Source organism: Podarcis liolepis (assembly GCF_965112155.1).
Source record: "Podarcis liolepis genome assembly, chromosome: 8".
NCBI classification, from domain to species: Eukaryota; Metazoa; Chordata; class Lepidosauria; order Squamata; family Lacertidae; genus Podarcis; species Podarcis liolepis.
In genome coordinates, this window is record NC_139560.1 from 41,688,097 (window position 1) to 41,702,314 (window position 14,218).

Here is a 14,218-nt window from a genome sequence, read left to right on the forward strand (position 1 = left end):
TGGGGAACGAGGGAACCTCCTTAGGCCAAAACACAACACATTGACTTAAGCATTCGATATTTGTGTGTACGGGGAAAGGATTATTTCCTGAGATCTGTAATAATCATCATTTCAGACAACCAAAATCATTTTAAAATTGAACAACTTTTCATTGATTTCCTTACCATGTGCACTTATCCTACCTATATACAAGTATTTGCAGCTGCCTCCTGAATTTTTATGTTAACAAGGTATCTGTAATTGCATTTATGGATTTCTCCTGCAGCCGATTTTGTCATTTTGTCTTGCCTGGCACTTCCTCCACAAACAATTTATGCTGTGTGGCTTCATCTCATCGTTAAAATCCCTCTGTAATGTTTCCAACTATTGCTCTCCTAACACCACAAGCCTCAAAGTGAAAGGCAAGCTCAGATTATTCAAAGGTTCAGAATCCTTTCTAGAGCACCTCCCTGCACCTTTTCCATAGTGAATCATAGGCTGGCCAGGAACCTCTCTTTATAACAATATTTCCATTAATGTTTAAGTATCTGTCTCTTCACTGCTAGAGGAAAAAGGGGCGACTCTACTGCACAATAGCATAACTGGAGATACCTCAGTATCCAGACCTATTCAGCACCTCAATGCCAGATAAGCAAGGTAGGCAATAAGCTTAGCTATGGAACCATAAAATCTCACCACCTTTATTCCCAATACATACATACATGAAGGATAGCTTAGACGCCCATCAGAAGAAATCTGACTGATAGTGAAGCCAATATTAGCTTACCTGTTTAAGTGCCTTTTTGGTGTGCTGTTGGAAGGAAGACACTAGCTTGCTTTGCATTGGTGCATTCGTAAGGCTTGAGTCCCGAACGGAAGACATTTCTTCAGGTGCTTGCTTAGTACAAACTAAGAAGATAGAAATAAAACAAAGCACTGAGAACTGAGGAAAATCAGTCTGCAAATTTAATTTAATTTAGAGATGGACAAAACTACCCTAGGAAAGAAAATCTCTGGGCTGATCTGCCATGTGTGAAAGCTGTTGCATTGCAAAGAACATGGAATATCTTCAGGGTGGTTTATGGAAGAACGTGACCAACTGTGAAGTAAGAGGCAACCAGAAACAGCCATTCAAACAGTCACAGATTTGCCTAATGTTAATTCAGGGGAACTAAAGACCTGCTGAAATCATTTTGATCTTTTCTTGTTCCAAGTCGAATCTGGGCCTCTATCTACAAACAGCATCTGCATGGCCACTGGCAATAAAATCACACAAAGCTCCATTTTGTCGAGACGTAAATTTTAAACTGTGTACTGCCAACACATGCTAAATCCAGTGAATGACTTGATACATACAAATTAACATCTGTGAACTGTCTTTCACTGCAATTTGAAAATGTGCTCTGTTCTCTGCAACAAAGTTCAAAACTAAGCAGGACGCAATGAGGAGGAAAATGGCCAACTCAAGAAGCAAAACATGAAGGTTTCCCATCATCTTGTGGAAACATTAAAGAACTTAATAGGATAATAGAACTTAACAGCTGTAAGAGATCACCTGACCTAGCAGGTTAGTGGTAAAGCTCAGCCAGGAGGAAAATGGGTAACAACACATAAAATAATTTCTGCCCTGTGTTCCAAGTTCCTAAATCAAATGGCAAGGAAACTGTAAATTTAACTATTCCTAATGCTTGTGAGAGCACCAACTAGCAATCTGATTGTAGAGCGAGCACAGCCCCTTAAAATGTTAACAGTACTTCATGTATGTTGTGTTATGCAGGGTGAGGCAGCCGCCTTGAGTGGTGGATGCCATAGAGGCAGCACCCCTGTGAGCAACTCCCCCCCCCCCACTTCACTGTTGCTGGAGCAGCAGTGCTGGCAGCAGCGCCAGTGGCCAGTGAGGTCTCACAAGATCTCACTGAAAACTTGCAAGGTCTTGTGGAGCACATTAAATCTTATGAGATTTTGGCAAGATATCAAGAGGTCTTGATGGAAGTCGCTGCCACCGCTTCACAAAAAGTGGTGTCATAATTTGCACTCACGATGCTATTGGGGCAGTTGTATGCAATCCCACTTTTAATACTAGTTGCAATTGCAAAGGTTCTGGGCTGGTCATATTGCTTCACTTCCAGGCCGTGCTTATCCTGTAGCTTCTGGCTGAGATCCCATAATTTTTCATAACATAAATGTTTGGGGTTGTTTTGTCCTGCTTTAGTTGCACTATAGCCCCACTCCCCAACATCAGTAATGTGGTATCATCTGGGAAGCAGCACAGAACAATTAATGTTGTTGTTGTTGTTTAGTCGTTTAGTCGTGTCCGACTTTTCGTGACCCCATGGACCAGAGCACGCCAGGCACTCCTGTCTTCCACTGCCTCCCGCAGTTTGATCAAACTCATGCTGGTAGCTTCGAGAACACCATCCAACCATCTCATCCTCTGTTGTCCCCTTCTCCTTGTGCCCTCAATCTTTCCCAACATCAGGGTCTTTTCCAGGGAGTCTTCTCTTCTCATGAGGTGGCCAAAGTATTGGAGCCTCAGCTTCACGATCTGTCCTTCCAGTGAGCACTCAGGGCTGATTTCCGTAAGAATGGATACGTTTGATCTTCTTGCAGTCCATGGGACTCTCAAGAGTCTCCTCCAGCACCATAATTCAAAAGCATCAATTCTACGGTGATCAGCTTTCTTTATGGTCCAGTTCTCACTTCCATACATCACTACTGGGAAAACCATGGCTTTAACTATATGGACCTTTGTTGGCAACAATTAATAGAGCAGAATAAATCCACGCACTATTATTGTGTCAAGAACACGTGGCAGAATAAAATGCCAGACTGGAAGGGCCTGCAGTATCATTCTGAAGCCAGGCAGAGGAAATGCAGTGTTTTCATTCTACCTTCTGCCAGTTGGGGAAAAAATGGTAGCTGCAAAGATGTCCTACAGTCACCAGGGCTACAAATATGTGGCAAAAAAAGAGAAGGTAACAAGGTGGTGTTTTTTTAAAACAAATAAATACACACACAAAAACTGTGACCTGATTCTAATATTTCAACCAATCTCCACATAAAGGTCTGGCTGTTAAAAATGTTAATGCATGCTACATGATGGCTGCATACATGACCTGTAACATTTACAAGTTCCTTGCCACATGAATCATTTCATTTTGTATTCACATTACTATCACACATTTTTGTTTGCCATTGACACGGAAAGTCTCTGCAGGATTGGAACCTATTTCAAGTAAGCAACTTGTAAACATTACAGCCTTCCCTTAGAGCTGGCACAAGGCGTAACAAAACAGCATATAACTGCTACCATTATGTCTAAATTGACTGATAGTTACTGCTAAGTTCCGAGGCAGAAAGGCACCAAAGAGTAGAATACAAGAACCAAGTAAATTCGAGTAAGTATGACAACACCAACCTCACTCAGATTTCATTCAATTCTGTCAAGATGGTGGAGGGGACTTAGAGACATGTTTTATTTTTGCGTGTTCAGACCCAGAAACCTCCCTCCTAAATAAATTCACACTTGACTCAAATTTTGTTTTTGGTTTTTAGCAGAATTTAGGCCACACCTTTATTGATTACAGAAAGTGATTGGTTACATAGGCTCTGGTTCGACTAGCTCCCTGCCATGCAGGTAGCGCTGACCCAGGGCTCCAGCATAGGTCAGCCAAGGGTGAACACCCGCATAAGCAAAAAGTCGGGAATGGACTATGTCTGCCACCCAGATGTCCCCCTGGACTCTGGCACGGGCACAACCCACCTCAGGGGTTGACCAGACCATTTGAGTCCCTGGAATCCTTTAACGGAATACCCTTCACATAGGGATGGTGAAAGCGTTCTCCCATCCCTATCACCTGAACCAGAGCCTATTCGCAACCTTACAAGTTGTGACGATTTGCTACGTGGCAGGCGAAATCCAAATGGCTACAGCCTATCAGACAAATGGGGAAAATTCCTGCTGTGCCCCTGTCCCAACGACAGAAGACAGACGACGGCATAGCAAGGTCAAGCGCAAAAGCCCAAAAAGTAGGGAGAGGTGGGCGGGTGTTCCGAATGCACACGCCGAAAGAGGAAGCTCCGAGTCACGTGCATGGGCATATATAGGTCCCTATATATGGACTGTGCCCCATTGGCCAGATTAAACCCAGCATTGAGGGACCTACCAATCGGGTGTTGTGGCTGACCAATCTTACCCACCCACAACAAGAGGGGATTGGTTTCCAGGTCTCACCGCAACACGTGCCCTCTTTAAGGGAGGACACGATTTCCCCCCAGTCATCAATGCAGAGACATACAAAGCTTCAGATTTCCCAAACAAGGCTCAGCTTCAGTCCCAAGGTGAAATGGGCTTCTTCAAAATGGTGCAGGGCGCAGCACACCCCAGTCAAAGCAGATTCCAAAGCAATATTTTTTTCTGTTCAAACCCCACATTTTATGAGACAATTTATTTCAGTTTTGTTTTGTTTTTTGCTATGAGAATCATCACACTTATTCCACCATAGTTTACTCCATAGCATGTAGCTTCATAGCCCACAGTATGACAGTCAAAAATGAATTAGCAAACAAAATGCTCATAGTTTCTGCAGAGGTTTTTATATATTAGCTCCAGTGTAGCTAATTTCTCCCATGACAAAAGGATTTTTACTTGCTCAAATACATAAAGGAACTAACTACCCAATATCTGTAACAATTAGTGATTTTAAATTGCATAACTGGCAATTATAGTTTCTAAGGAGTCATCTGAGTCTACCATGTAAATATTGTATACAATGCATGTATTATTTTATTTAACCATTGGACTAATTTGCAGTGGATAGGGATTGCATGTCAGAGAAAAAGATGACGCTCTCTTAATTATACACGGACAATGAATATTACAGTATTTACTTTAAGCAGCTTTATTTATGTGAATATTTGACAGATAGGACAAGTCACTGGTCCGATTCAAGCCCTTTCTGGGCAAAATATGATTTTCAACTTGGCAGTCAGCCTTAGGACTAGGTACTGTATTTTTTTGCTCTATAAGACTCACTTTTCCCCTCTTAAAAAGTAAGGAGAAATGTGTGTGCGTCTTATGGAGCGAATGCAGGCTGCACAGCTATCCCAGAAGCCAGAACAGCAATAGGGATTGCTGCTTTCGCTGCGCAGCGATCCCTCTTGTTGTTCTGGCTTCTGAGATTCAGAATATTTTTTTTCTTGCTTTCCTCCTCCAAAAACTAGGTGTGTCTTATGGTCTGGTGCATCTTATAGAGCGAGAAATACGGTGAGCCAGTGTGGTGTAGTGGTTAAGAGCGGTAGTCACGTAATCTGGGAAACCGGGTTCTCGTCTCCGCTCCTCCACATGCAGCTGCTGGGTGACCTTGGGCCAGTCCCACTTCTGTGAAGTCTCTCAGCCCCACTCACCTCACAGAGTGTTTGTTGTGGGGGAGGAAGGGAAAGGAGAATGTTAGCTGCTTTGAGACTCCTGAAGGGGAGTGAAAGGCGGGATATCAAATCCAAAACTCTTCTTCTTCTCTTCTACTTTTCACTGTTCTCCTCTCCCCCAGTAAACCATGGTTTCACATTCAATGTACAAGGTCAAAAACACACATTTAGTGTAACTAGAGATTGAAAACGCAGTTTCAAATGGGTTTTATGTTAGAGGGAAACTAGTTAGTAGTGCAGTGGATGTAATGCAGAACCATGGGTGATGTTGTGATGGTGGGACAGGGGGATGGTTCCAGGAAAGGGAGGTAAGAAGTATTCATTCAGAAATGTTGATTTCAGTTTGAAAACCATCTATCTGCTGAGAGGCGGCACTACACTTGCATTGAGTCACTAAGAGTCAATGCTACTGTAATGTTAGGGGATTTAAAAAAGTTCATGACAAGTGTTTTCTTTTGGGACCACAGTGCAGGGAGAGGGTTGTTTAATTCTTGGGCTTCCCATGGGCCAATGTGAGAATAGGATGCTTTACCAGATGGGTCACGGGCCTAATCCATCAGGTTCTTCTCATGTTCTTATTAAGCAGCTCATTGGATAAGGGAAGGGTCACTGGGAGAGTGTGTGTTTTAATCCTTCCCCACTCTGCCATTTGCTCAATCTGAAACATTCCACAGAGGCTACTTCTAGGTACTTTTATTTTCCCATCAGCAGGGGAATCAGTGAAATAGCTTGAAGGGGGGGTGGGTTTAAATGCCCGCTCATTCGGTGCCACTTCCCTAATCAAACTAGCACCCTCCCATACCCACACTGAGGTAAAGCAAAAGATGTGTAGGTAACTTACACACATTTAACTTGTGCTCATTCAGATTTACGCACTTGGCAAAAAAACTTTTTTAAAATTAAAAGGGGGCAGAAAAGGGGCAGGTGTCCAGGGATAAAGACATTGGCAATCCCACCCGCCATTGAACTCAATACAGTGGTACCTCGGGTTACATACGCTTCAGGTTACATACCTTCAGGTTACAGCCTCCGCTAACCCAGAAATAGTGCTTCAGGTTAAGAACTTTGCTTCAGGATGAGAACAGAAATTGTGCTCCGGCGGCGCAGCGGCAGCAGCAGGAGGCCCCATTAGCTAAAGTGGTACCTCAGGTTAAGAACAGTTTCAGGTTAAGAACGGACCTCCGGAACGAATTAAGTACTTAATCCGAGGTACCATTGTACATTATTTTGGCTTCACGTGGTATCTCCGGAATGTAACCCCCGCATAATTTGAGAGTCGCCTGTACTGAGTTTTTGTCAACTGTGACCAAAATGTAAAAATAAAAAACTTGTAATATACATAATGCTTTTTCTAGACAAAAATTAATAACTAATATATATATTTCTAGGTTTTACAGTGGTTGGTGTGTTTTTTAAGTAGTCTGAAATGCGATTTATATCAATAACCGTTCTAACATCAGAAGCAGCTAGTATTATTGGAAGATTTATAAAGACAGACAAAAGGGTTGTAACTAAAAATATATGAGAATGCAGTAAAGCAAAACATGTTCTAATCTTCCTCCAACATAGTCTCAGCCAAGCTCTTTCTCATATGCTCACAAAAGGCTGCCAATAATAAAAAAGAAGACGAAAACTTGAGAGAAAACATGGAGGTGCCAGCTTCAAATGAATATGCAAATTCCGGGTGATGTATAGAAGAAAGCTTGAACCATTCCATTCTTCCATCCTCTAAAAATAAATTTAACAGTACACTTGTTTTCAATTTCAAACCAAGTAGATTTGAATAAGATGGGAAGATGCTTTTTCCTTCATTGTTGTAAGAGGAGGGAAATTGCCCACAAGTGGTTGTGTTACCAAGCAGATATTAACATTTATTTCCTATTCTTCTGCCTTATCTAAAGCTGAAAAAACATACCAATATTCCCAACAAAATAATAATGCAATCCTACACATATCTACTCAGAAGTAAGTTCCACTGAGTTGAATGGGGCTTACTCCCAGATAAGCGTGCTGAGGGCTGCAGCCTGGATGATACAAAATGCACCCATAGGAACAGAATGCAAATATAAACCTCTTAAAATATCTTATAAACTCAATACTTTTGCTTTGGGTGACACAAATCTATATACGCATTGACATAAATGGTCATGCACTGTCAACACACATACACCAAATAATCATCTAAATCACTCTGATCTCTAGAGCTTAACCTGCAAAATCAGAACACTTTTTCTCCCGCCACTCAGCTTGGCTCTTTTTAAAAGAGAAAGAGAAAGCAATCAGGGAGCTAAACTGTACTACAGTCAAACAGATGTATGCACCTGGGACCAACAAGAGGCTTTAAACAAACTATGTAGCTGTTCTGTAGAAGCTGCTAACAGCTTAATTAACAACATTCAAGTGCCCCTTTGGGAAAAATAATATGGATATATCTTTAAGATGACATGGTTACATTAAAAGAAACCAATGCAGCAGAACAATACTTCTGTAGCAGGAAAAAATAACAGTGGATTTTAAAATGAGCAAGATAGCAGATAACCTACGTACTCACTTCAAGTTTGAATCTTAGTAATGGACCTTTATTATAAATGGTAAAAAATTGTACTGGAAAGGGAGGCACTGCTGGGCATGAAAGGAGTGGTGTCATCCTTCCCTGACATTTGCTAGCACACGGATATTGTTGGACTCCACTTCCCACCATCCCCAACCACTGGTCATACTGGTTGGGGCTGATAGGAGCTGGAGCCCAACAACATCTGGAGGGAGCACCACACTCTGACACAACGTGTTTATCAATGGGGACTTCTGGCCATCATTCACAGCGACTTGCATGCTGCCACTGGAATCCAAAGAACTACTCCTGGCAAGCCTCAGGTTAGGGGCATACTTAAGTGGGATTTTCCTCCACTTGCTCCCCACACACCTAAAACATCAGACCCAGCCATGCTATTATCATAGTAGCACTGCTTTTGAAAGTGCTCTACATTTCAAAAAAGGATTATTTTGTGTACAGCAGTGGCTCCCAATTAGATTAAGTACTGCGAATCCCCTATTTTTCAAAAGCCAAGCCATGGACCCCCATTTCTGAAAGAACTGACTAATTGATTGATTGATTGATTTAATTTATATACCGCCTCATACCTGGAGGTCTCAGGGCAGTTCACAGAATAAAATCAAAATTTAAAACCACAAGATACACAATCAAAACAAAGTGTGCATGCACACTTCTTCAGATACCTGTGCAAGTTTCTATCTGAAGAAGTGTGCATGCACACGAAAGCTTATACCAAGAACAAACTTAGTTGGTTTCTAAGGTGCTACTGGACAGTGTGTGTGTGTGTGTGTGTGTGTGTGTGTGTGTGTGTGTATTTCGACTGCATCAGAGCAACACGGCTACTTACCTGAATCTAGAACTAAATATATTTAATTAGACTGAAGTCTGGAATAATATATAAATGATTCATAGTTCCTCTTCATATATATATACAAAGTTTCATCAAACTGGCACAGAAAAGTAAGGGAGGGGGTTCTTTCATGAGTTTTACAAATTGTTTACAACATTGCACTGAAATTCTTTTATCTAACCATTCACATTTTCTGCTCCCCATTTACCCACTGCTGGTGTCAAAAAAGATGCAGGATGCTGGAAGATGCAGAAAGTTGGTGACAACAATTTATCAATTTACACCAGTGATGGAGTAACCTGTGACCCTGCAGATGTTGCTGGACTGCAGCTCCCATCACCTTTGACCATCGGCCATGCTAGCTGGGGCTGATGCACCATAGGTTGCATCCTACACTGTGAGAGGGAAGTGAGGGAAGTAAACTGGCCAAGCCTACATTTCCTTCTTGTTGCTGTCAACATTGCCATCAGGTTAATATCCTGATTTTTTTTGGGTTGATTCCACTAAGCAGCTGTTTAACCTTCTGGACTTTAATTAGTCCAGCCTACTCCCTTTACTGGGTATAGTAGTATGACACATAGGCATGGGGTGTATAACAAGGTATCTCTGCCCCCCCCCCCCGCCCCCAAAAGAAAACTATGCTTTTACTTAAGATTTTAGAAAGACAGTAAGTTAAACAGTTTTTGTGAAAATGATTTTGGAATACAGCTAATTATACAATTTGAGTAGTTATTGCCCACATGAGCAAATAAAAGGGGGGGGATGAATCCATCCGACTATACCTTTCTATGCAGATTCCCTAATGAAACCAATACTTATAAATCTGCATCCCCTGGTTTAGCTTCTGGACCCCCCTTGTAGTTTTCTCAAGGTTCTTGCCACAGTACCCAGCTACATTTTCCAGTTCTCTTAAAGCATTTCAGCACTTTCCCCCTTATTGCCAAGTTTCTTCAATGAACCATTGACCCTCCTGTGCAAATTTCTACCCACGGACTTCTGATTCTTCTGCATGAGAGCCCCTAAAGCAAAAGGCAATAATTTTGCAACCAAAGCTATACAACCAGACAGAACACAAAATGGGGAGCAGTTTTGCTCCTTCACAAGCAACTTCTGAAGAGCCAAAGATTTGCTAGCCCTGGTTTACACACACACACACACACACACACACACACACAATGTGTATGGGTGCTCCACTTACTGTAGATTCTCATTTCCAGTTTATATATTATCAAAACTACTTCCTCTGCAAAATTTCCTCATTAAATGCAACACCTAGTGAATAATGTAAGCACCCAAATATTTCCCAGTCTCTCCTATAAAACAGAATTAATGAAGTGCATGCTAGTAGGAAAGGAAAGTGCTTAAATTATTGTTTCAGTAAATTTCTGATAAATATTGCACTAAGTAATTAAAATTATTATTATTTATTAGAGCTATTTATATACAACTATATACTGAAGTTTCTAAAAGGCATACAATGTTGAGCGATTTAGAAGTGTTTCCAGATCCCTGAAGGCATAGGGAGCTGGGAACTTCTACATTTTAAGAAATCAGGGTTAAAATGCAAATAAAGCAATGGAGTTCCATCCAGAATGATGAATGTGGTAGTTTGAATTCCCCATCTTTAATATCTTATAGGCAAGCATCTTTTGAAAACTGTAGGTGTTTCCTAGCATCCTGGAAATGGTAGAAAACGAAAGTGACATCTTATTTGCAAAGAGAAATTTAATAACATGCTGTCAAAAAGATGGGCCTGAAGCATGAAGCTTATTTTTATATGTCATCATTTCCAAATCCTTGCCAATAATTGTATCAGGATATTCTTATTTGTAAAACACACACATAAACACACATCTTGGTCATTATCCCCTACTTTAATAATTATTGCAACTGCAAAATATGGCAAATGAACCCAAACAATTACACAAAATTAAACCAGCACATAAGCACTCCAGTAAGACAACAACCAAAATAGCTACCTCCATTTTCTTCTCCATTGCTATTGTTTGTTTCAGCCATTTCAGTGCCATCCAACTCAGATTCACAACTTAAATCCAATGTCCCATCTGCTTGGCATGTAGAGTCTTCCTTCTGTATATGAAGAAACATGTGATGGTGTTGTTTGACACATTTCAAAAATGAATCTGCATCTTATTTCTGTAAATCTCTCTTACATAAGTAAAATATGATTGCTGACAATCTGAAAATCAGAAAGAACCGCTCTGCCAAGTCACAATGTATATTCATCTGGAAACTTTATACATAAAAATGCTGATTACTTCACATCTTTGTGTGTAGGCAGCAGAAACAAGCTTGTTTAAAAATTCCAGCCACAGAAAATCCTCATATCCTTCTTAAGTTCCTCTTTTGCCATTGGCCATTGCCTGAATTCCACAACAACTTGGAAGTCACAGGAAAGAAAAGCCTTGCCTAGACTGTAAACAAATCTAAATATAGCAAGAATGGATATTTTTTTAAAACTACCTTTGAATTCTGTTACCTTGTATCAAAAAAGAACATATTTTTAATTCACAGAAAAAGCATGATGAATTCCATATTGATTGCTGCACGTCTATGTCCCATTGTATCAATTTCAGAATTTATAAATTTACATTAAAAATTGTAAAGGAAACCTGCTCCATAAAACTCATTATCTCCCCCCCCTTTGCCCACACCCCTCTTTACTCTTTCACACACCAGTTATCAAATAAATGAATTTGATTAAGGATCTCAGAAAGGAATTCTATTCAGTCTGCATAAAGTCATTATTTGAACCATGGCTTTACAATCTCAGTTCCTTAGGAAGTGCAGGATTGTAAAATGTAATATGTGAAAGCTCCCTAAATACAACATTGGCAAATATTCTTCTTTTAAACGCAAGTCCAATATGTCTTAAGAACATCAATCATCCTTTTGAGGTTAGTGTATATAAAACAAAATAAGTTTTCTAAGCTTTGAGAAGGTAGTATTTTAACCCAGCTAAGCACATAAGAGAGAAATTCAGGAACTCATATACTTTTGTTATCAGAACAGCCAGCATTTAACTGAAGTGTAAGTAGCTTTAAATGACATTTGAACAGAGCTAGAAAGAACTATCAGATCTTTTCTTCATACAGCCTTCCCAAATTCAACTGGTTTACTTTTGCATTTCACTAAGATTTACATAAAATGGTCTTCATGGCTTTGGGTACTTTCATCGTTAAAAATGCAACTTACTTTGAGTGCGTAGAGTCCTGCCTTGCCAGGAATTTTGAAGAATGTCCCATCACCTACACGAGTGTTAGTATGAAGCATTGCATTCAGACAAGCTAATGGAGAAGTGCCACTGAAAAACAAAAATGGGGAAAAATAAAGCAGGCTGCAATGGACTGTTTCGTGTAACACTCTTCCCTCTTTTTATTTTTTCTAAACCCATCCTTCCCTTAAAAAAACAAAAAAACCTCCCAACCCTGAAAACATCTACATTACAATAACAGGCCAGTTGAGACTTAATCATATGCATCTGTCCCTTCAGCTTCAGGCAAATTATAATTATGCTATTTTCACGCAGTAAACAGCTCTACATTTAAAAAGAACTACAGTCCAAATATTTATGTGAAATTACTTTGCAAATAACACCATGAAGCCTCATTTTTAGAATGTTACAGACAATGTGGCTTTGCACATGAATGATCAAAACAGAACCATGTTCAAGGGCAGCTGCATCCCATAGGATGGAAAAGCAACAAAAGAATAGCAAATACCCCGGGAAGAACACATTTAGCATTGCAAGTGTGAGCTATGAACAAGTATGAACAGCATTTCCTTAACACAGCCAATGCAAACATGCATGTCTTGTACGCTTTAGACAACGTTACAGTAATCTGAAGCTTTTTGTGTGATGGGCAACTTTCCCAAGTATACTTGCTGGCAATAAGGTTCCTTTGATTTCAAGGGAATTTACTTCCAGATAAAGTCTTGAGGATCAATTGCTGCTCAAGAGGCAGGCCAGGCTGACAAAGCTCTACAGTTCTATGATTCTATGTTTCTATGATCACATAGTATAAGACACAAATGAATCTTAAGGACATTTGTAAGTGCAGGAGAAGTCAAAAGATTTCCAGTCATGAAATCTGGACAAGAATATATAACGAAGCATAATGCCCTGTATACTCTTCAGGAAAACTACTCGCCTCCCCAATATGTAGATAATTTGAGAAAAATATTTGTGGAAAGAGAACAATTAATTTGCAGCACTCCATTTCTATCCATTATGACTGTAGTCATTCACATTTAATTAAACATAGGATTTCAACTGTTTTTCTTCATGTAAGTTCTAATTAAATAATGCAAATACCAATATATAATGAATGCAGTTAAATCAAGGTAATAGTTTCATTCAATAAACAGACATGTCAATTACAAGTCTTTTGTCATTTTGAATCATTGTTGTGTACTGATAAAGTGTTAATCAGAACTCAATATTGCTGTTAGACAATATTGTTCAACGGGCTTGTACACACTGCTTCTTCTATTGAGTTAAAATAGAATTACTGCTGCTTAATTTAATAAAATTAGCTAATGGTTGGTTGTTTTGCATAATGTGTTTTTAATAGGTATTTTGGTTTCTGAGCTGCTTTGTACGTCCTTTTCAATCCAAAAGGCAGGATATAAGTCTTTTTAATAAACACATGAATAAATAAAATACTGTTTATTCAAACATGCATGAGCGAGTGTTAAGATAGATAATTTTATCAGGAATCACTACAAAGCAATTTCTGTGATCCCCAGCTTTTTAGTTATCATATTTGTACCTTGCATTTCCTTCAAAAATATTAGCTTGGCATACACAGACTATTATCTAATTCCATCTTTGCAACCATTCTGGGAGATGGTTAGCCTGAGAGATGGAGACTGGTCCAAGGTTACCTGACGAGTTTCAAGGTAAGTGGGTATTAGTGCCTAGGTCTCCCCAGTCTAAGTTCAACATTCCTTGCATTTATGATTATTTATTGATTCACAGCATTCATGGTGTGCAACTCAGTGGAACATATATTTCTTTTGGCAAGCATATGCAATTTCCATTATAGACCACTGAACTCCTCATGCAAGATATTATGTGAAACATCTTTAAAATTCATTTGTAACAAATAAATTTGGCTTTTCAAGGGGAAAAACACTTGAAGAACATATCTGACCTCAAATAACCCTTGAATAATATTTATGAACTCAAATAACACTAGTTATCAAATCAGATTATTAATATAGTATCCATAAGAAAGATGCACTAACAAGTTCATTGTTTAAGGGTAGCAAAACGCAGAATAACACATGACTTCCTTCAGAATGTTCTTCATGGAGTATCTGACATGCAATTACATGTAGTATTTAGCAGCCCTATATATACTCTCTCCCGCTCTCCGTTCCCT

General features: G+C 39.7%; 1 protein-coding gene across 4 annotated transcripts in view; it reads right to left on the bottom strand.

The window, feature by feature from the left end:
• Positions 1-14,218, bottom strand: part of ASXL3 (ASXL transcriptional regulator 3) — a 100,861-nt gene that overhangs the window by 39,256 nt on the left and 47,387 nt on the right. For all 4 annotated transcript variants that reach the window (XM_083517630.1, XM_083517631.1, XM_083517632.1 and 1 more), the window contains 3 exons: positions 12,027-12,135; positions 10,790-10,901; positions 767-888 (listed from right to left, as the gene is read on the bottom strand). In XM_083517630.1, coding sequence (XP_083373756.1) covers positions 767-888; positions 10,790-10,901; positions 12,027-12,135 — 343 coding nt within the window. The remainder of the gene's footprint in view (positions 1-766; positions 889-10,789; positions 10,902-12,026; positions 12,136-14,218) is intronic.